The sequence below is a fragment of the Meleagris gallopavo genome, chromosome 12, assembly GCF_905368555.1.
Source record: "Meleagris gallopavo chromosome 12, MGAL_WU_HG_1.1, whole genome shotgun sequence".
NCBI lineage: Eukaryota > Metazoa > Chordata > Aves > Galliformes > Phasianidae > Meleagris > Meleagris gallopavo.
This window is the reverse complement of record NC_139415.1, coordinates 4884647-4906007: the sequence shown is the minus strand read 5'-3', so window position 1 is coordinate 4906007 and position 21361 is coordinate 4884647. Positions and strand designations below refer to the sequence as shown.

The window sequence follows — 21361 nt, the reverse complement described above, 5'->3', positions numbered from 1 at the left end:
ACTCAGATCCATGGGTTGGTGCACTTTGCTGCTAATATAGTGTTCCTTAAGCACAATTTCGCACAAACATTTCCCAGAGCATCAAACGCAACCACTGCTGTAATGCTCTAAGAATTCTTAAATATTATATGAACTTTTATCCTGTCAGATTCATCCATCTCAACAGCAAATACAATCTCATCCAATGTCTCATCTAACATATTCTGTCCTAACTTAACTTGAAACCACAGATTTCTTTGGCAATGAGAACTTGCATGTCATAACATTTACCCAAAACAGGCCACTGCTTACCAGTGTTTTCAACCAGTCACATGTTTTAGAACCTGCTTACCTCAAGGACAGAAGTCGCAATGAGTTTTAATTTCTCATTAGGCTTCCCAATACTTCCCTTTTATGAAAGGCTGCAATTCGGTGACATCCATTGTGTGCTCAATATACTGCTCAAAAACATGAAGTACAAGTCTGGATTCACGGAACAGCAAACAAGGGGAGGACCAGGGCTTTGAGAAGCAGCTGATAGACTCACTCTGAAAGAGTTATTTAAATCTCTTTAAATCATGTAGTCAATTTTAAATACGTGTTCAGTTTCATAAATTTCTGAGGGACATGGGCAAGCGCATATGTGCTTTTCAGAAACATCAGCATAAGGCTGTGTGTTGTGTTTCATGGACTCCTTCACACATGGCTTTGAGACTAATTAGCGTTAACTGTATATAAGCCAACCATGCCAAGAGTCAAAACGAGTACACTAGAAAGGCAGAAACAACGATCCCTGGGAAACAACTTGTTTTGTGCAGGCTGGAAAAATGCTGTTCTGTAATGCATAAGGCAGAACTCATGTCCTGCACCTTGAGATGGCAGAGCAAGCACTCCTGAAGGCAATGCTATGCTGTACTTGTGGAAAATGAGCTCAAAAAAATGCAGAGAGACAGCTGATGAACCATTGCTCACAAGCACAACTACAGTAAAGATCTACTCTTGTTAGGTTACGCCAATAGACGGTGGGAATGGCATAAAAAATGCATATGCCATACTCAAGAAAACACGCTAATTTCAAGCATCTACTTGAACAGCATTTCTGGTATTTGCATTACAGAAATGTTTCTATGAACACAGCTTTATTTTCAAAGGTACCGCAAATACTTATGTAAGTATCTGGAAAACAGACTTGTACACATCTGTGCTAGGAGAAGGCATTTGTACCTGTAGGCATTTTATAGCCATCTTGAAACCTCCTGGTAGATGTACAACTTGCCGAAGACGACTCAAAAACAGGTGGAGTCAATTGTCTTCAAGAAATGCTCAGAAGTAATTATGTTTGCAATAACTATCAGTCAACAATGTTGGAAAAGGAATAAACAAATAACGATTAGATTCATATAACGGCTAAGGCAATCTGGGGATGCAATACATTTGTTTTGACAAGCAGTTCATTCAGCTCTAGATTGATCCTACATTTCCTAGCTGGTCATCACGTTTTCCAAATCTAATACAATTTTTATATTTTAATTATTTTTTTTTTTTTCCAAATTTAGCAGCAATGAAAATACTACTGAGATTCAGGTGCCCAAAATTATACTGAGTTTTATATGAGTTTTCTTTGTCTTTTTTTTTTTTTTTTTTCTTAGGAAGTGAAGTCTTGCAGGTCATAATGTTTTTATATAAAATGCGTTTACAAATTCAGTACAGGTAAAAATGGTGCAAACCTACTTTTTAATGGACACGTACAAATAACTGCTGAGAACTTAAAATCAGGAAGAGCTACAGCCCTCGTGAATTCAGACCTTTCACCTCCAGTTTCCTAGAATCGTTCCATCTCAAACTAAGGTGAGTATGAACATTAGTGCTAGTGCAGTATGCTGTCATGTTAAAAATGTGCGTTATGCTACCCTCCAGAAAGAAAGAAAAGCTATGAAAAATTTAGTCTTGCTGAGGAAAAAAATACTCTCATAACAGCTACAGAATTTCAAATGTTTACAAGGCAGATACTACCCTACTACAACACCACATTTCCGGTATTATGACTTTCCCCTATCATACTACTACCTGAGTGATGTCAGTGTAAATTCAGGCACCATTAGTAAATTTTTGACCAAACACACACACAGCACTGACAAAGAAGTAAACAACCCTTCAGCTTACCCAGAATATGTAAAAAAGACACTGACAAAATGGAAAATAATATATATTTTTTTATGATAAATTAATCCTATTATTTCCTCATTGCCCAGGAAAAGCGAAAAGCTAGACACTATTTACTCATCAATCCTTTATTCTTTTTTGAAGGATTCCTTTTACTGCAATTCAACACTGTTTACTCTGCAAGTAAGAAAATGGTAAAACTAAATATAGTCACGGAAGAATCCTCAATGCCTGTGTCCCTTACTTTCCCTCTCCCTGCGCTTCAGCTCTTCTTTGTAGCAGTATGAACAGTAATTGTCAGTCTCAGGACGACCATAAAAGGAACAGTTATCCTTCTTACAGCGGTTTTGCTGGATGGGATATATTGGGCAAACTGTGCTTCTGCCTTGATTTTTATCATTGTTCAACCAGGTCTGAGGAGCATCCTCATCAGCATATTCTAAGCAGTCTCTAATGTCGCCAGTATTAAATCCATTAGTGTATGTCTGAGACTTGTGTTCAGTAGGCATGGCATAGCTCAGTGATTCCACTGTGTTCACTGTGCGGATACCAGTTATCCGGGCTGGGCTGTAGCTCTGAGAAGACAGTGATCTGTTCTGTTGGGGGTACGTGGCACAGGTTTTTAATGTGCCAACCACTGGCTTGTAAGTGTCATCTTGGAAGCTCGATGGCTTGGAGTTGACATCATGCAAATGGATGACACTCTGCCTTTGAACAGGTGGCGTATGGCTATAGTGAGCAGATACTGGAATGGGTCCACTTTTCTTAGCACCATTACTAGGTGAAGAAAATGACCCCGGAGTGGGACTAGTGCGATCTTTAAATTTTAAAACCAGTTGAGTCGTATGGCTTTGAGGCAAGACAGGTGATGCCCTATCCTGAGGAGATGTTTCTGACTTTTCTTTTGAATACGCTTCTGGCTCCAGCTTCCTACTAGATGACCCATTCAATGCAGCCTTTTTCTCAGCATCCTTTCTTTTCTGTTCCTGCTCAGCATTGAAACGCTCCTGTGCACTGGTTAGGTAATAACCAATCATCTCCTCATGGAACTGATGCCTGTGGCTGGTCAAAAGAAGGCCAGCAAAAATAAACTTTCGTTCACCCTGCATGGCCGCTCTCAAAATATTGAGGCTGAGTTTCACATCAGTGCTGTATTTCCATGGGTCAGCCTGCTTGTCAGAGAAAGATTTTGTGTTCATCTTTTCAATGGGTGAGTTGCTAGCTCTGTCAGTAGGAGATGGGGTGGTCTTTTCAGATGGAGAAGTGCTTGCAGACTGTCCAGATTCCTCTTTGCTACCTTTTCGAGACTTAGACTTCTTCTCTTTGACTTTCTCCATGGTGTCACCATTTTTTCCATTCCCTGAATTTGCCCTGCTCATTTTGCCATGCACCAGGCCTCCAAGACCGCCCATATTCTTTTTCAGCTTAATTCCTAGGGTTTTACTGAGGCTTCCTATTTTATTGGCAACTGAATCCGTCCTGTTTTTGTCTTTATCCTTCCTCTGTTTGTCCTTTTCTTTTTCTTTATTGTTTTTTCCATTACTGCCGTTGGAATTACTACAGATGGAATCTCGGTCCGAGTCCATTGAGTCAGCCAGAGACTGAACGTCCTCCCCAGCTGAAGCTGTAGGGGATTCTGGTTGAGCCAAAGGGGCCTGCTATGGAAAATTAATTATAATTAGATACAGAAAAAGCAGTTTCATACAGGGACTTGGTGCAAAAAAGTATAATCTAATAAAAACTTTCGAAATGACTTCAGAGGTGTACTTTTTATACTGACATTTTATACCGGTTTCTTTCTTATTTGGCTGTGCTACCTATCTTGCTTGCTCCTGCAGTGGCTTTTGGCTCACTCCAAGCACATCTGAAGAGTAGAGGTCAGTCATTCAGAAGTTCTGTGAAAATCATTGTCTGAATGATGGAGAGACTCAAGTTAGTGCTCTCATCAAGGAGAAGTCTGCAGCTCAATCCCCCTTTTCACACTGACTAGCGAAGTGGCTGCAACCAGTCACTGAACTGGAAGCATCCACAGTACTTGCAGCCTCTCAGCGGGCAGACAGACCTGAAGAGAACTGATACCACAGCAATGAAAAATTAGCAAGGTTCTGCTGAAAGCTGTGAGGGGTGTGCAGCATACAAATCTGTCTGTAGTAATATTTCAAAATTCCTGACGTCCATAAAACAACTTAGTTAATTTCTTTGTTGTTCAGGCCTCCAGTGCGTTTACATCAGTGCTACAATGCACCAGAGCTAGACATCCTGTCCGACACAGTAAATTTAATTACACAGACCAATAAGGTCTGCTCACTCTTACTGGAAATTCAATGTAGGTAAAACTGATGCAAGAAGTCTGAGTTCCAAGTCACGTTTTAGGTAAGGTGATAAAGTATCTTCCTTGACAATGTGTAGTAACAGGATCCTAGGACAATTTCAAATCTGTCTGCAGTCACTGAGTCCTGGAAAATTTAGTTTTGCATCCAGGCATCACAAAACACCAACCTGCTCGAGATAAATATGTAACATTTAACTAACCATAGTGATATAGAACCACTCTGGAGACGTGTATACCTTCACTGAAGAAATGCACACCTGTTTCTTGTCCCTGAGTACTTAAATGTCCTCTTGTCTGGAATCCCTGAAGCAGGGAGAGGTAACGCAGGTCTCATGTTGTTTCAGGCTCACAGCTTACAATTACAGGACAATTTTGCCTCTCCTTTTTCTGATGTGGTGGCCACTGCTTTAGGGTGAAACTATAGAAAAATAGATTTTTTTCCTCTCCTGAAGCTTGTTAAACCCTTTTTCCTTTTGTGCAGTGTTCCTCCTTTCAAATACCATCTGTGCAGGCTGTCTAAATCACCACCATCTTCTCCTAGCAACCTTTCGCATTTAGACTAACCCCTCAATCTATTCAATGTAATTTGCGGAGAAATTTGCAGCTGATGAGATGCCAGCTGGGCATAGTTCTAAGATACTTTTTTTAAAAGAACCAGGCTCCAGTTCAGTGCCAGTCTGTGGCCTTTTGTCAGCCAGTCTACACTGGAGGCTGTCCAGGACTCCAAATCTGTTCTTAAAAAGAGAAAGGGCTGGGGTCTAGTGACCTAACAGTGGTATTAGGAGAGCAAGCCAAGGTTCTGAGGAAAAAGTAGTTAGAGAACGCCTGTTTTATTTTTCTGAACTGAAGGGGCTACTGAAATAGATAAAAGAAAGATAAAGCTAGAAAATACACTTTAGAACAGTATGTAAATTGCAAAAATATACAAGAAACTGTCTTAAAAACAGAATACTAGAAATCTACAAGTCTAGAGACACTGACGGTGTGCCACAAGTGACTTGTCTCTGCTGCTAGGATACAGGTGGTTCCAGGCAGCTGGCCAGGACATGCAGCCTACCCTACACAACACCTTATTGTACCTCATATCACTTATTTGGTTTAGACTGAGGAGGAAGTTTACCTTACCCGTGTTTCAGATGGTATGCGTATCCACGTTACATTCATATAGCTGTGTAGAAGATTAAGCTTTGCCTCAAGAGACAGAATCAAACTAAGGATGAAAACAGAAAGGAACACACAGTCAAAAACACACCAAAAGAAGTGTATCTGGGAGAGATAACACTGTCCAGCACAACAGCAGCCTGACGTGTGACCACCAGCTGGAGATCCATCCACCCACCCACCTCCTCTCTCATGTAACCAGAAAACATGAACAAAGCTCCTTCTGGTTGCAGCTCTCTCAGTACTTAGATTAGGTATGGCTCAAGACATTTCAATGCTTCATACTAAAGCCACAGGAAGGTCTTACTTGGCCAGTTTGGTGTTGTCATTGTCATCTTTTCCCCACTCCCAGTCTTTCCCAGGATCGACCGCAAAGTGCAAAGGCAGTAGCTTGTGTTCAGAGTCAGTCAGGGGGATCACCGCTGAAGTAGAGATAAAACAAGAATCGGGGCAGGGGCGTGGAACAGAGACAAAAGATTTAGCTGTGAAAAGCAGTTAAAAAACATGGGTAAAGAAAAATACCAGAAGTTGGATATGCTGCAGTACCGACTCATCTGTATTTTGATGTTAGTGTGACAGATGAAGGGAAGAGGAGAGGACTGCCCTGATTGCTACTGGCAGTAGTCACCAGATTCAGAGAGGAGACCTGACGGATAACAACGCCATTTTGGATTGCACAATAAATATTTCCTGGAGACAGAACAACTGAAAGCAATAAAATGTTGAAGTATTCCTCTGCACCTCATAGAGATGCACACAATTGCTAAATATTTTCTTTTTCAGATTTGTCACTGGAAAACAACACCATGCTAAGAAATAAAAATATACTGATAACAGCATTATGTGACAAAGCAAACAGTTGCTACAGGGATCCAAACTGTGAATTAGCATAACTGAGGAGCAAAGATCAACATATATATATGAGCTAAGAGGTCAGTTTAAGACCTGCCTTGAGTGCAGGGGAAACAGCGTTACTGCTGTAATAACCCAGCATCACTGTCTATCTGCTTTGGCTATTCTGTTCTTGCCCCTCCCTGCCAGAGCTCTCTGCCTTCTGACATATCTTAATGACTCTGCCTTACACTCAGCATGCAGAGATTGCACTTTGATTTCATGGAGCGCCTATCATTCATCACCACCAATAAACAAAGAGAAAAGCACTGTCAGCTTTAATTAAAACCAGCAATTTGCTTCCATTTCATTAGAAAACAGTCAGAAAGCTGCTGAGGGATCAGGCAGGATCTTCAGCAATGCAGGTCACTGCTGTTTCTCTGACAGCCAGTCAAGGAATTAAGTTTTCTGTGCCACAGCCCATAAGGACTATATTTACATAGCTATTCCAGCAAAGCCAGGGAGCAAAGAATACAGAGAAATCATCCAGCAACATGGTGTTGAATTACTGCAAGTTTATGGCATTTATTGGTTATGTGTTGTTTACAGAATTTCCTGCAGTTCAGAAAATATGCTATCAAACAAAGACAGAGCATTTTTGGCTAAATGTTACTCTTTACTTAGCAGAATGCAGGAAATATAAACTGCATTTTTATTAACGTTGTTAAGTTAGTATCAGATTCAGGTAGCTTGACAACTGCAGAAAATATGCTTATTTTTCATCTTATTGCAGGTCTGACAATAGTCAAAACTCTCTGAATTTCGTGGAAATGTCGCCCCCTACTGCCTGTAGAAGGTAATTCCTGAAATATTTCCCCCATACTAACAGCAAATACAGTACAGAACAGCTGGAGACTGATCAGCTTCAGCTGCTGATTGCCTATACAATATCACTATTACCTGGAGAAATACTCTTCAGGTTGGAGTATAAATACTGTATCTGGTTATAAGACATGCTTCTTTTAAGAAGCCAGAGCTCTAAGCTCTCAGTCTTCTGACAGTTCAAAATCTGGCCACGTACTGTGATGCCTTTGCCATCCTATTCTCACCCTCACAACTGCGGCTCTCCCTTCCACCATACCAAAGCTGCCAACACCTCTGTGCTGGCAAGATACAAGAGCATCAGTGTGCCAATCTATTTCCTGTCACAGCATCTGAAGAACAAGCACGATGCTGTTCGCTGCCAGCAGTCTCTAACACCAACCAGTTTTGCAGCTGAATGCCAAAGCATTCCCCTCGTGCCAGATTGAATGCCAAGTGTTCTCTGCTGCTTCACAGAATTAAAGCTTGTGTATTCAAGACCCTGTGGTAAAACATGTAAAACCAGATCATACAAAATAAATATTAGTATTATATTATGGAGGCATCTTCTACAGGAAGACAACTCTACAATTTCTAATAGACGTGTGTAGAACCTGGTAACTTAATGGCATAGAGAATTTAAGAATTAGCTTTGCACAGGGCATTTCACATCATTCATCAGTATTATGTTTAGAAAATGGCTCCAATGTGAAAAGCTTTTTCATAAAAGCTCTTCTACCGATTGAGCTGGAAGGCTGCTGCACTGTCCCAGTGTGTAATGCAAAGGCTGGAGCCATTGCCCAGCACCTCCTTGCAGATCCCTGGAATATCTTTATGCTACTGAAGGCTCAACAAGTTGACTGGATTCATCTTCTCATTGGATATCTGACTTTTAGATCAATTTCTTTTTTTCTTTCCATTTCTGTGTTATGATTCCGTTTCCACCAACACAAAGGCTGTCACATGCAACAACATGCAGTGTTGCCCATATCGTGCAATCTCACTTAAAAAGAAAACAAAAACAAAAAACTCAGTTCCTTCCAAGAAGAATGACTCAATTGGATGTCAGATTCTTTCCTGAAAATGTTTACAATAAAATCTGTCCTTCAGCAATTTTTCCTCATTTCAAAATTTCAATGAACAGCTTTCTCTCTGTTGACAACTGCACAGCTGCAGCATGCTCACTGTCCCATAACCATGGGAAACACCAAAATACATCCAAAATCAGATGGAATGCATGCAGTGTTAGGGAACTGAATGCAAGATATTCAGCTGCCTCTAAACCACTCTCTGAGAAGAAGGACTAAAAAGAAATTCACTCAGGAGATCTCAAAAACCACATGTTCCACATTTATGAGTACATATATTTATTAGGGATTTAAAACACCTCTGCAGTCATCAGCAAAAAACCATGGAGGACTCACAGCTAACGTCATGCTCCTCTTCACTGGATTCTTCTAAAGCCACATCACATCTTTAGCAAAAACACTTTTCCCTTTGCCACCAAAGGAGTGAAGACAGACATGAGCTCATCTGAGCTCTGCTCGTCTTGATCTGCTTACTATTAGCTTTGAATTTCATGAAAGTGGAACTGGAAGCTTAAGTGGACAAGATTTACTCACAGCAGGCTGGAGTTATAAGTTTGATTTGAGACTGGAAAGCCACACACGTACCCCTCTTTCTGTGCTGGGTGTCACCACAGCAATCTGTAGATGACAGCTGGATTAATTCATTTTATACCCATACTTACATAAACTTAAATGGGCTTTGTAGCTTAATGATTTTATAAAATGTGAAGCTTTGGCAATAATGAACAGTAATTTAAATCTATCATCAAAATATTCCATTTTTCACATGAAATACCGGAAAAACAAAATGTCTTATAGAAGTGTACGCTATCTTAAAGCAACAACAGTGCTCAAGTATCTTAGACTTTCACTACATTAATTATGCTCCAGCACTACAGAAGACACAGAAGTAAAGAGCACCATCCCTTTGTACAGACCACCAAACGGTGACTCAAGGTTACACTATTTGTTCTCAGAAGAAAATGGTAGCAATGAAGTCAGGAGCCTGACTGCTTACAGTCTACCTACTAAGGAGCCTATGTTCCTTCAAACATGTATTTAAATCCATCTGGCTGGCTTCCAACCAGACGCAAGCTCTAGAACTATTGGCTTAGCATTTCACAACATACCAGTGGTGTAAACTGTTATAATACATATGGAGAATGTCCTAACATCAAAATCTCAGGCAATCTAAATAGCTAACTGCATAAATATTAGGTTTAGGAGCAACTAAATTACCATTTCACAAAATCTATAAATATTTTCTTTGACTTTGAATTTATTAGGCTTTTCCCTTGATTTTATTAAAATTGCCTATGTTAATGCTGCTGGGGGTTGTTTTTGCTTCTGTTTTAAGTTTAGGGTGTGTTTTTCCCTTCTTTATTTTCGTTTTATCAACCGTTAATACTTCCAAACTCTCAGTGCTTGGTAATGTTCTCTATGTGCATGAGATACTTGGAGAAGAATAGAAGGGAAAAAGAAATAACTGGGTGGGCATGTCTCCCTTTAATCTAATACATATCCAGTGAAGCTTCCACAGAGGCGATTATGCTAATTGTCGAGGCAGAGCTGACTACTGGAGTGTTCACCTTTGAGATTTAGCAAAATCTGAGTAGCTGATCTGTATAAAACCAATGCAGCAGGACTAAATTAGTTACAAGAGAAATTTCAGAAAGGGCAACTCCTAGCAAAGCAGCAAAGATGAGTGAACAGTCTAATCCATAACGCTTTGGAAGCATTTTGACTGAAGTCTAAATTTTTAAAGTAAAGCTTTTACTAATTTGACAATTTTGCACATATGACATATATATATATAAGTGTTTGTGTACCTATATATGGCATATGAATATATATTTACCGGTGTATACAGGGGTGCATCTTTGCCAGGAACAAGTCTCAGTAAAGGGCAAGGGGTGTGATTTAGTATGGCTACTTGATTTGAATAATTACCAACAAAGATAATTTTCAGTACGACAATCCCTAACTTGATCCAAAACTAATAATTAAAAAAAAAAAAGTGATTAGATCACAAACACAATCCTTGAGAGCATAAATATACAGTAATCAAAATAACTGTTGTATGACCATAATGCTCTACAAACACTAGTAGGAATGTTTTTTTTCCTTTCATTGGTTTTGTTGCTGCTTTTTTTTTTTTCTGCTCTTACATCAGTTCTTCACTGACAACACCAAGCAGCAATACTCAGTGACCAAACACTAGGACTAGGAAAGCAACTAATACAGCAAAAATTTTATTGTAGCCTTGTGGACCACAGCACTAGCAATACTCCAGCTATGTGGGATATAGGTTCAGTGTAGACAGGGAAGAATCAAATATTAACATGCTCTAAATCACTTAAGGTTTACTGTTGACATTTCTATCATTTATTTTGCAAGTAGCTGCAGCTAAGTCAGACTTGCAGTATGAATATATTAAGTTTTGGACACATATCCAGGTAACCAATGACAGGATGCAACAGAATGACACAGAGCTGAGCAAGGGGAGGTACAAGCTGGACATCTGGAATAGCTTCTTTACCATAAGGTGGTCAAATACTGGTCCAGACTTACCAGAGAGGTGGTTGGTGCCCCATGCTTGTCAGCATTCAAGAGGCATTTGGGTAAGGCCCTCCATGATATGCTTTAGCTTTAGGTTAGTCCTGAAAAGGTCAGGAAGTTAGGATATCTCTGGAGATCCCTCCCAGGTGAACTATTCCACTAGGTTCTGTGATACAGTGAGAGATGGATTCTCTACGACATAATGACTTTCTACTCTAATGAGGGAGAGCACCCGGAGAAAAAGATGTTCCAAACAGCAGTCTGGCATATGAAAATTTTCAGCACATCAAGCCCAGTAATAGCTAGTTATCTACCCTGGATTTGGGTGCTGGGAAGCAAGAGAAGGGTAGGACGACCAAGTGCTGTATTACTTCTTACAGATTTCTATTAGGTAAGTGAAGGGAACTTACAGCTACCTCCTGGGCTACTTGTGCAGGAATTAATCCACTCCTAACATTCCTGTCAATTTTAATCCTGTATCCAAGAAGCTCAAACCTGACACACAAAAATCTGTTCAGACTTTGTTGTCACTACTAGAAAGTTAAACAGAAGATAAGGTAATAAAGATAAAAAGATTTTCACTAGATGTTTTAAAATGGAAAAACAAGTACATTTAGTGCGCTGGAAGAGGCCTTTCATTACCTGATTCACACTTAGCTTTCTAAGTGCTTTACAAACCCTAATTAACATAGTCCTTCAAGAACTCAGAAGCACAGCAGATAATTACAATTATAGCTATTTATATATGTAAAAAGACAGAGTGATAAAGCAAAGATTAGAACTGAATAGTTCTTGGCTCATGGTTTTGCGATTAGACACTAAGGTTTAGACTATAAAAAATAAAATTTAGTGGATATTGCTTCCTTTCTGATAGACACATACGCTTAGAGATCTGTGACAGTACTTAGAGCACTGTGCTCAAGATATATTCCAGAGTTTGTGTGTTTATAGCATACCTTGCTCTCTTTGTTGATCTTTTTGTTCCATGGAAACAAGAGCAGAGAAATGTGCCTGATCATAGGCTAGAACCAGAGGTGAGCAATGGCATCTGTTAGGTAGAACTTCAAGTGGCAAGTAAATTCCTCCAAATGGTATAGGTGCAAATGCTGCAATGAAAAAATAAGATTATTACTTTTTTTCTTTTAACTATGTAAAAAGACACTAACGTTGCTTTTACTGTATGTAACAGTTATGCTACGCTGTCTTCAGAGCTCGAAGAGAAGAGCTCTGAAGTGGAGCAATCAATAGGGGAAACAGTCATAACAGCAGGTAAAATTTTATTATAAAAATATCAGGAAATACACTAAGGGCAATAATGAAAACATTCCACCTTTAGATATACTTTCCTTAGTCTGTTTACTAGTAAAGATACAAAAGTATTTTAACAAAATCTTGATGACTGCTACATGTTTAACACATCTGTAAGGACAGAGCTCCAAAAGTATTGCCTCTTCTTTTATTATATTGGCCCACAATGTCAGAGGTGTCTGCTGGTGGGATGGCAGCAGAGGGGCAATCTGACAAAACAGAATCTGACATGGAAGCGCAAATGAAGCAAAGGTGTAGAACTGAATTCCTCCATGTGGAAGAACTGCACTTCCTGACAATTCATTGACACTTATTGAATGTTTCTGGAACCCAAACAGTGGATGTGAGCACAGTGCAACAGTTGGGTGGTACACTTCAGCCATGATAATAGCAATGTGAAATACAACCATGTTCTGGAAGGCCATGCACAGGTGTCACATCATGAAATGAAGAGCGCTTCAATCAGCTATCGATGCCAATTAGTGGATTATGACCAGGGAACTGTGTATGGAGCTTAATATTGGCTTTAATATTGGAAATGATGGTGGCAAGTTTGGAATATCACAACATTTGTGTCAGGAGGGTCCCATAAGTGCTCACTTAGGAACAGAATGAATGCAGGTTTGTCAGGGCTTGTTAAATCAATATTAGGCTGGAAGTGACATTTTTTTTTATCTCATCATTACTGACAGCAAGACATGGTGTCACCACTGCGAGCTGAAGTCAAAACTTGCAGACCACGGAGCGCAGACAGAAGAATTTCTCACTGAATAAAAGTTCAAAACACCCTTCAGTGGGTAAAGTGATAAGCACTCTCTTCTAGGATAGGAAAGGGGTGATCCCTCTGCATTTCAAGAACAACCAACCAACTCTGACCGCTACATTGCAACGGTGACTAAATTGAAGACTAACTTCCAGTCAGGCCAGAGAAGATGATAACCTTTCTTTTGCAACACAACAACATCAGACCTCATACCAATTTGAAGACTTTAGAGTACATTGTCAGTCTTGGCTGAACTGTCCTACCACACCCATCATACAGCCTGGATTTGGCACCTTCTGACTTCCATCTGCTCAGGCCGATGAAAGATGGACTGCATGGAGAACATTTTACAAGTAACGACATCATCATGGCAGCTGTAATCAGTGGGTCTTCTCCACTGGTGCAGATTTTTATGAATGCAGCATGCAAGCTCATGTCCATTGCTGGAGAAAATGCATAGCTAATGGTAGTGACTATATTGGAAAACAGTTTTGTAGCTGAGAATTTACTCAATCAAATAGTGTTATCATGCTCTTTGTAGCTGCTGCAGCTTCATTGAAAATAAATAGGGGGCATTAGTTTTGGAGCAACCTAGGTAAATAGGTGCATCAATTTCCATTGAAAAACTATTACCTTCTCCACCAGAGTCTCGTAACATTGTGTCTGCTACTACAACAATAGGTCGTCTTAAAATGTGGGCCAAGACAAAAACATGGAACTCTTCTAAGCTCTCATACACCGGATCTTCTGAATTATCAACCCTGGAAGACACAGCATTGAAACTTTAGAAAACCAACCCAGCGGGGCAGCCATTTCCTCTTCCTTGTCACTCATATTCCTACTCTTCTGAAACACACATTCCAGTTACTGAAATAAACCAAGAGAAATCGGAAAGAAAAATATATTTTTGGGAATAAAGTAATAGCTACAGAAAATGTTTTCACTTGCAGACTCCACACGGGCTTATTAGTCATCAAAATTCATTACTGAGATATTGTCTGGTAGTGTAGCTAGAACTGAAAAGGTAAATCTCAGCCAAACTCCTGGTGGACAACTGCTTCCTATCATAAAAACAGTCATTTCACATGACAGCATGGGCAGAGAGATTCTGCAATGGAAAGCTAAATGCTCTTCTAGTTCCTCTAGCCAAAACATAGAAAGTTACCTTAGCAATATAAAAAACAACATCAGCCTGAGTAGGTGGAATTTAACTTGCCAAGTTGAGCAAAGCTTTTCCTCTGATCATTACCAAAACGTTCTTAAGATAGAAAAGAGTATCTGCTTAAATAACTGGAGATTCATTTTGCTATCATTTTTCCCAGTGAGATAATTTTCACCTTCTTTAGACATCCAAAATCAGAATTCTAAGCATTTCATCTTGAATATATATAAATAATTTAAATAGATCAGCACATCTGGAGGTCAGATCATCCCTCCCACTTAAACATTTGCCTAAAGATGAGGTGAAATTTTTCATTTCTTCTTTAGAGAATACAGAAGGAATATAAATCAGTATGTACTAGGGTGAGATATAGTGAAGTAATATTAACAGTGGAGCTTCATGGTTCAGAAAACACATAGAAAAAAAAATCTATACAAGAATCCTACATAGTGGGGCAACTGAATGCGATAGTCAAACAATAAAACAGCACTACAGAGAAGTCAGAGAAGTTTTTTTTTTCCTGAAAGTTGGCCTTTTAACAGGATCGATCCATCTACCATTCCCTTAATCTAGCTGGACTAAGTAGAGTAGACAGGTCATATTTCAGATATGCAGATTAAAATATATGGTTTATTCAGGAGTATTCCATGGGTCTAAATAGAATTAACACCCAATCAACTTTATAGTGAGCAAGTACTTTAAAATGAGGACAAAAAAGTGCTTTCTTGGAAGGAATTTTTAAAAACTGACATAAAATCTAACTGGAAGCCAATTAGGGCACTTGAAGAGTTTTCTGCCTTTGTTGTTTGTTTTTTCTTTTCAAATTTTTGATAGCACTATGTTTATCAGACATCATGGGACAAAATCTATTAAATTCATTTTCTTTACACAGTAGAAGTATGGAAATGCCTTCCAACATCTATTTCTTCCAGGTAAGGGTACTGACTGCTAACATTTCACAGTTTGACAATACAATGTTTTGCATCCAAAATAGTCCCAAATTTCAAAGGTGGACAAAAAGAATAATTACCTTCTAAAAGAATTTGACAAATACAAGTACACAAGTATGGTGCAATTAAAAAAAAAAAAGAAAAAAAGACTGAGTTATCCCAATCCTATCCATAATGCTTGAGGCAGTTTCTGTTCTAGTCATCATCTGATGTCTGAAAGGCACAAGCAATGAAAGAAAAGAGAATAACAGGCTGTCTACTAGAAAAGATACCTGGATGTGAAAGGAATATCAGACAGAACTCATATGAAATGACATAATCACTACATACAGAACATACAGCAAGATTTGTAATAATTTTTACCAGAAATTACAAAGCAAACCAGTACCTGTGAAACTCATCTACAGTCTAAACATCTATTCTCAACAGTATCATGAGTCAGAAATACAAATTCAACCACACAGTTGTGTTTAAACAACCATGTACACAGAATAGTAAAGGCTGGAAAAGACCTCAGTCATCAAGTCCAATCATCAACCCATCACCACCATGCCCAATAAACATGTCCTTAAGTGCCATATTATGCAATGTGGCACTTGAGTCATGACTGCTCTCCCACTGGGATGGGATGCCCTTGGCCACCAAACCTGAACAAAAGAAGAGACAGCCAAGTTGGAGAAACATCTACATCAACGAGGAGATAAACTTAATTACACACCGGACCTCACCAACACAAGACTTTCCGAGGCCAACTATGACAATGTATTTGAGAACATCATCCCTCAAATAAGACAAGTTACTAAACAGTGAAACACACTACATGCGAAAAACAATCACTGTCTTCATACTGAACCTAACAGAAAGAATTCTATACCACATATATGCAGGGGAAAGAGATGAAGTCTTCTCTCATAATGTTTTAATGCCTGCAATAAACTTGTTTCAGACCGAATTTACTCCAACATACAGGGAGGCACAATCTTATAATACAATTTATCGACTAAAATCCTTAAATCCCTTAAGCTATTTGTTATCTTATTCATCTGAATAGTCTTATTTTCTCAATCTGTAAGAACTTCAAAAAGCCTTTTTCTTCCATATATAGTTAAATCCAATTGCTACGCCTGTTTTAAACATTCTTTTATGGAAAAGCTTACAAAACTTTTGACAGCAACAAGAGGGAAACAATGTAGAAGAGCATGTGCTAGTGATTGTTTGCTTGGAGTGCATCACTGATTGGTAAATGCATTGGGATGATTTGCTCTTCCAAAAAGGTAACACAAATAAAAGAGATTTTTTCCAATATATATCATTATGGTTTGGATCAGACCCACAATACTGCATTAACCAAAGAAGATTAAAAATTATATCTCAAGTTCTACTTTTTACTTCTTACTCTTTAAAATCTCAATACTTTTTTCTCAGGGAAAAACAAGCTTGATAAAGCATTAATTAGTCATAAGAAACATCAGCTAATATAAAAGATGCACTATTTGCAATACTGAACCTTTTTCTATTTGCATCTGGTAATTGTTCTATATACTGAAACAGTGAGAAAGGAACAGCACTCCTGTAACAGACAAACACACAGAATAATACTTGTTTCTAGGCATCACCTTTATTAAAAAATGATCTAAACTAAATCCTCTGCAAGATAAGGGTCTTTGGTGAAGGCAGCAGTTTGGATATTTTGTTGAATTACTCTGAATACCTAGCCAAGTCTGAAAACCCAAATTACATATAGCTGAGAGATACTTCCTGTTGAAACGTTCTGGTGTTGCTGCATTAAATAAAACTCTGACACATGGAAAGACTACAGAAACCTTTCCTCTCTTCTTACCTATTTAAAAATCACCTGACTTTTTTAACAAGATGCCAATACCATATAAGACAGCGAGCTAGAAGCTGACAGGTATGTTTAAAAATGAGTATCATTCACTTTCAAAATAAGTATGTTTCAAAATACATTTTGCTTCATCTAAATGAAACAATTATGATAATCTGTCCTTTTTTTTTTTTTTAACACTTACAGAAGGATGTGCAAATCCACTTCAAAATAAGACTTTGCTTCATAGTTGATTTGTAGTTGATTTGCTTGAAGGATTTTACATACTGGTAACAAAAAGCTAGGAGCAAGTTTTTTTCAGTGTTCTCTTCATCTATTTCTCCAATATTCAAGCCTCAGAAAGAACATATTCTCAGAAGAGAAATCCATGAAAGTTTAGTGACAGTTGCTGGTCACCTTTACACGTAGTTCAATCTCAGAAATTTATTAAAATTTGTAGGTGAATGAGGCAGCATAATTCCTAAGCTTGTCACGGAATTCTTTTGAAGCACATACAATTTCTGATGCTTTTGCTAATCCTGACACCAAAGAAGAATGCTTCATCTATAATTCAAAGACTAATCTGCAAGCTCTCTTAATATAGTACCTAAAGTAGAGAATGTAATAAACTCCATCTCAAAAATACTGTTTTGATGTTCCTTTTTCTTTGCAGAGTCTCTGTTATTTTGAACACTGGATGCATTACATGATTCTTTTAAAGGAAAAATGAACTGTTACATATTTATCCTTACTTCTTTCCAATTAGAAAAAGAAATGTGAACCATGGAAAAACAATTTAAATTTGTTCTCTATACAACAGTGTGTGGTATTGCCTTTTGAACTGTCTGGGAAATAAAGGTAAAGTCTGCCAATGCAACATTTCATGACATCTCTGACTGGAATATAGTGAAACTATAAACTACATGAAGTTTGCAGAATTAAAGACAGAAGGCAGCCTGGGAAAACTAGTGGTAAATGGTCAAATTTAAGAGAAATCTGAATTGAACTGCATTAGAAGACTAAAGCATATAAACAGGAAAATATCTACAAACATAGAAAACAAACCGAGAAGTAAATCAATTAAAACCAATCAATTAAAAAAAAACAATCAATTAAAAGAAATTAAAATATAAGAAAATTAAAACAATTATGGCTGACAACTTGATCATCATCTTCCTTCTGCATTAGATTTCCCTATCCCTGGTAACACAAATTTAAAAGGAAATACAATATAATTTCAAATACAGTTTGAAATGTACATAAAGAATATTTTTACATAAAGAACATTTTTTTGAACATATTATTTCTTCATTATGTTTTATGTTTTGCCAACTTTTCACATACAGTTTTCTTCGGGGGAGTCAGTAGCTAGAGGAAAAAACGAACTGAGTACACAAACCTAAATATTCTTCATTACAAAAACTAGACAGAAAAATGAAAGCTCTTGCATTAAGGCTGGTTGATAATCTTATACTTTGGAACAAATGCACTGCAAAATATGCAAACTCTACACTCACCCACCACCAGTGCCTCCATTTTTGCTGAAATGCGTGCGAGGCTCACTCGATGCCAGCTTAAGCAGTTCATTCCACTCCCGCTCCCACTCTTCTTCTGTATACACTAAACCTGACTATGGGAGAGAATGAAACACATTTGTAGTTATGCTGGTAAAAAAATTGTAAGCAGAGCCCTGTAGTAGTATGTGCAATTAACTTCTCTGAGCTTCTTACATGATACATTAATCGTTCAACATTCTTATTCAGATGAAAAGAATATTAATTTACTAGAAAGATCTAAGACACTAACTGTAGGAACTAACCGTGCATAGTTATGCCCACAAAGCTACGAATACATTTCATTTTGATATTCAAATTTAAATACAAATCTCTCTCCCCAGTGCAGAATGGAAAAAGAAGGAATTTGATAGCAAATGAAACTTTCACAAAGTTCAGAATATTTTGTTTTGACACCCATTATGTTAATAAGGTTGCCTTTAGACTATACAGACCTCCTTATTCTGCTGGGTCTGTTGCCATCTCCACCTTCTTTTCAGTGCTTCCCTTTCAGCTCCACTTCTCATCATAGTGTAGAGCGCCTTCCGTAAAACAAGATCCCGGTCATGAAATCCCCACATTCCTACAGTATCACAAGAAGGCACTCAATTTTAAAGAAACTACATTAAAATAGATACAACAAGTACTAATATAATTAATATTGTCCTATAAGCAAAAGCAACATAGCTTATACATTATTTAAGACTTTTCTTGGCAAGTAATCTACTCATTATTTCTAATGTTTCCTTCCAAAAGGGTCAATATACAGATAAAGCAGTGAACAATAAAAGGGAATTCTAACAAAGCTTAAACTTGGCTTAAAGAATGACAAGGATGTGAGCTGTTTCATTATGTGCTTGCAGGTAACAAACTTTGCTGCAAGCAAAGGAATATTCAACACACAAGTTACTTCTACTAGCTAGTTCTAATTGCCAGCAGAGCTTGCAGACACAAGAATACTAATGACAACTGCAGGCTCTTTTGTGCATCACAGATGATGATTCTGACGCCCACAGGCGTCCACTTTTACACAGCATGATGGCAAATTTCTTTTGGCTTCAACATCCAAATAAAAAGCATTCAAGATGATTTGAAGTCTAAAAATACAACCAGCCACAGGCTTTCAAGCTCCTTTTAAGACAGTTCACAGATCTTCGCAGAGTCAAGCAGTAACCATGACAAAAGAGCAGAACACTCACTGAGACACATGCCCATAGACATCCAAGATTCTGTTATATTATCAGCTGCTGGCATTAAATATGTTTATTTCAAATTTTGCAAGTCAAAATACTCCCAGCATTTTTTGTAAATAATATACAATTCCTCTAAGCAAAAAAATAGAGAAAATAGAGTAGGCAAAGATAAAAGGATCCTTGGAAAAATAATAAATATAAATCTATATCTATATCTATATATCTTTTTACTACTATTTTCAAAAAGAATAGTCCCTTCAAAATGATTAAAAATCCTTATGTTTTTCACAAAATTGCTTTTTGAAGGTCTGCTGGTACAAAATTTTAGCAATGGGAACAAGAAAAGAAGCTTCCTCATGATAGTTATGATATGGAGCAAACATCAAAGACTTTTGGCTTCACAGGTTTCTATTTATTTGATATAATTTGAAAAAAGGCTTCATAGATCTTGTATTAATGATTAATTAATCAACTGGAAACTATTTTTCATAGAATGATGGAATCCTTTGAATTGGAAGGGATCTTTAAAGGTCACCTAGTCCAACTCCCCTGCAGTGAACAGTGACATCTGCAGCTAGATCAAGTGCTCAGAGACCTATGCAGCCTACCCTGAATGTCACCAGGGACCAGGCATACCTCACCTCTCTGGGCAACCTCTGCAGTATGTCATAACCCGTATAGTGAAAAAATTCTTGCTCGTACTCGGTCTGAATATTCTCTCTTTCACGTTTGAAACTATTTCTCCTTGTCCTGTGACAACAGACCCCACTAAAGAGTCTGTTCTCTCTCCTTCTCATAGCCCCACTTCAGGCTCTGAAAGGCCGTTCTCAGCTCTCAAAATTTACACCTTCATTCCTCAAGAATGCCTACAACAATCAATTCTCTAGTGAAGTTTGAAGAATGTATTGCTCCAGAACCAGACTTTTAATGAAATTCTTTACATTCCATTTGTTTCTGAGCTTTCACTGGGCATAGAGTAAACTCATAAATATTTCTGGCAGAAGACTCCATGCACACATTCTTCCTTACCTAAAGAGGCAGCATGCAGGAGGCAGTTTCCATCACCTGTTGTGGCCAAGGGAAGAAGACGTTTGCAGCTTGTACACACTGTGGACCACCAGTTCAAACGACCTGAAAAGAAAGCATCTATTAAAATGAAATAATGGGTACTAAAGGAGGGTGAGTACTGTGTAGAGTCACATGGTGATGATATGTAATGTTGAAGGCTATTTGAAACTGTCAGATTTAAATTAGAAAATGTTACAGTGATACTTTAATAGGCAATTTGCTGACATGTGCTTGGTTTCCTTAAGGAAAGTAGGCTAAAAAGAGCCTTTCTTTCATTTCTCCAGTAGATTCTATTTCCAGAAAACCGCCCATCTACAAAACCACTTACATGCACTGATGTTCTTGAAATGTAATACTAAGCTGTGCATGTAGAAATAACTGCAGAAGTAAAACTGACCAACCAAGTAAATGCTTCTTTTGGGGCTGATGCACCAGCAGTACTGAGGTTACCAACCAGAATGCAAATCCAAAGTCATAAACTAAGATGGCACAGAAGTATACAATTACGTATAACTGAGTACACATGCCCAGCAGTGAGCTCCTGCTCAGTTTACCAGCTTATTTCATAATCAGAGACTTGTTTTTC

General features: G+C 38.1%; 1 protein-coding gene across 15 annotated transcripts in view; it reads right to left on the bottom strand.

The window, feature by feature from the left end:
• Positions 1-1594: 1594 nt before the first annotated feature.
• The window catches only part of OTUD7A (OTU deubiquitinase 7A), a 131739-nt gene continuing 111972 nt past the window's right edge, over positions 1595-21361 (bottom strand). For 14 of the 15 annotated variants that reach the window (XM_085234224.1, XM_085234235.1, XM_085234233.1 and 11 more), the window contains 8 exons: positions 20737-20838; positions 18970-19097; positions 18479-18591; positions 13658-13785; positions 11910-12059; positions 5943-6057; positions 5600-5684; positions 1595-3800 (listed from right to left, as the gene is read on the bottom strand). In XM_085234224.1, coding sequence (XP_085090350.1) covers positions 2367-3800; positions 5600-5684; positions 5943-6057; positions 11910-12059; positions 13658-13785; positions 18479-18591; positions 18970-19097; positions 20737-20838 — 2255 coding nt within the window. In that variant the 3' untranslated portion in view covers positions 1595-2366. The remainder of the gene's footprint in view (positions 3801-5599; positions 5685-5942; positions 6058-11909; positions 12060-13657; positions 13786-18478; positions 18592-18969; positions 19098-20736; positions 20839-21361) is intronic. The other variant, XM_031555274.2, reaches the window with a different exon arrangement.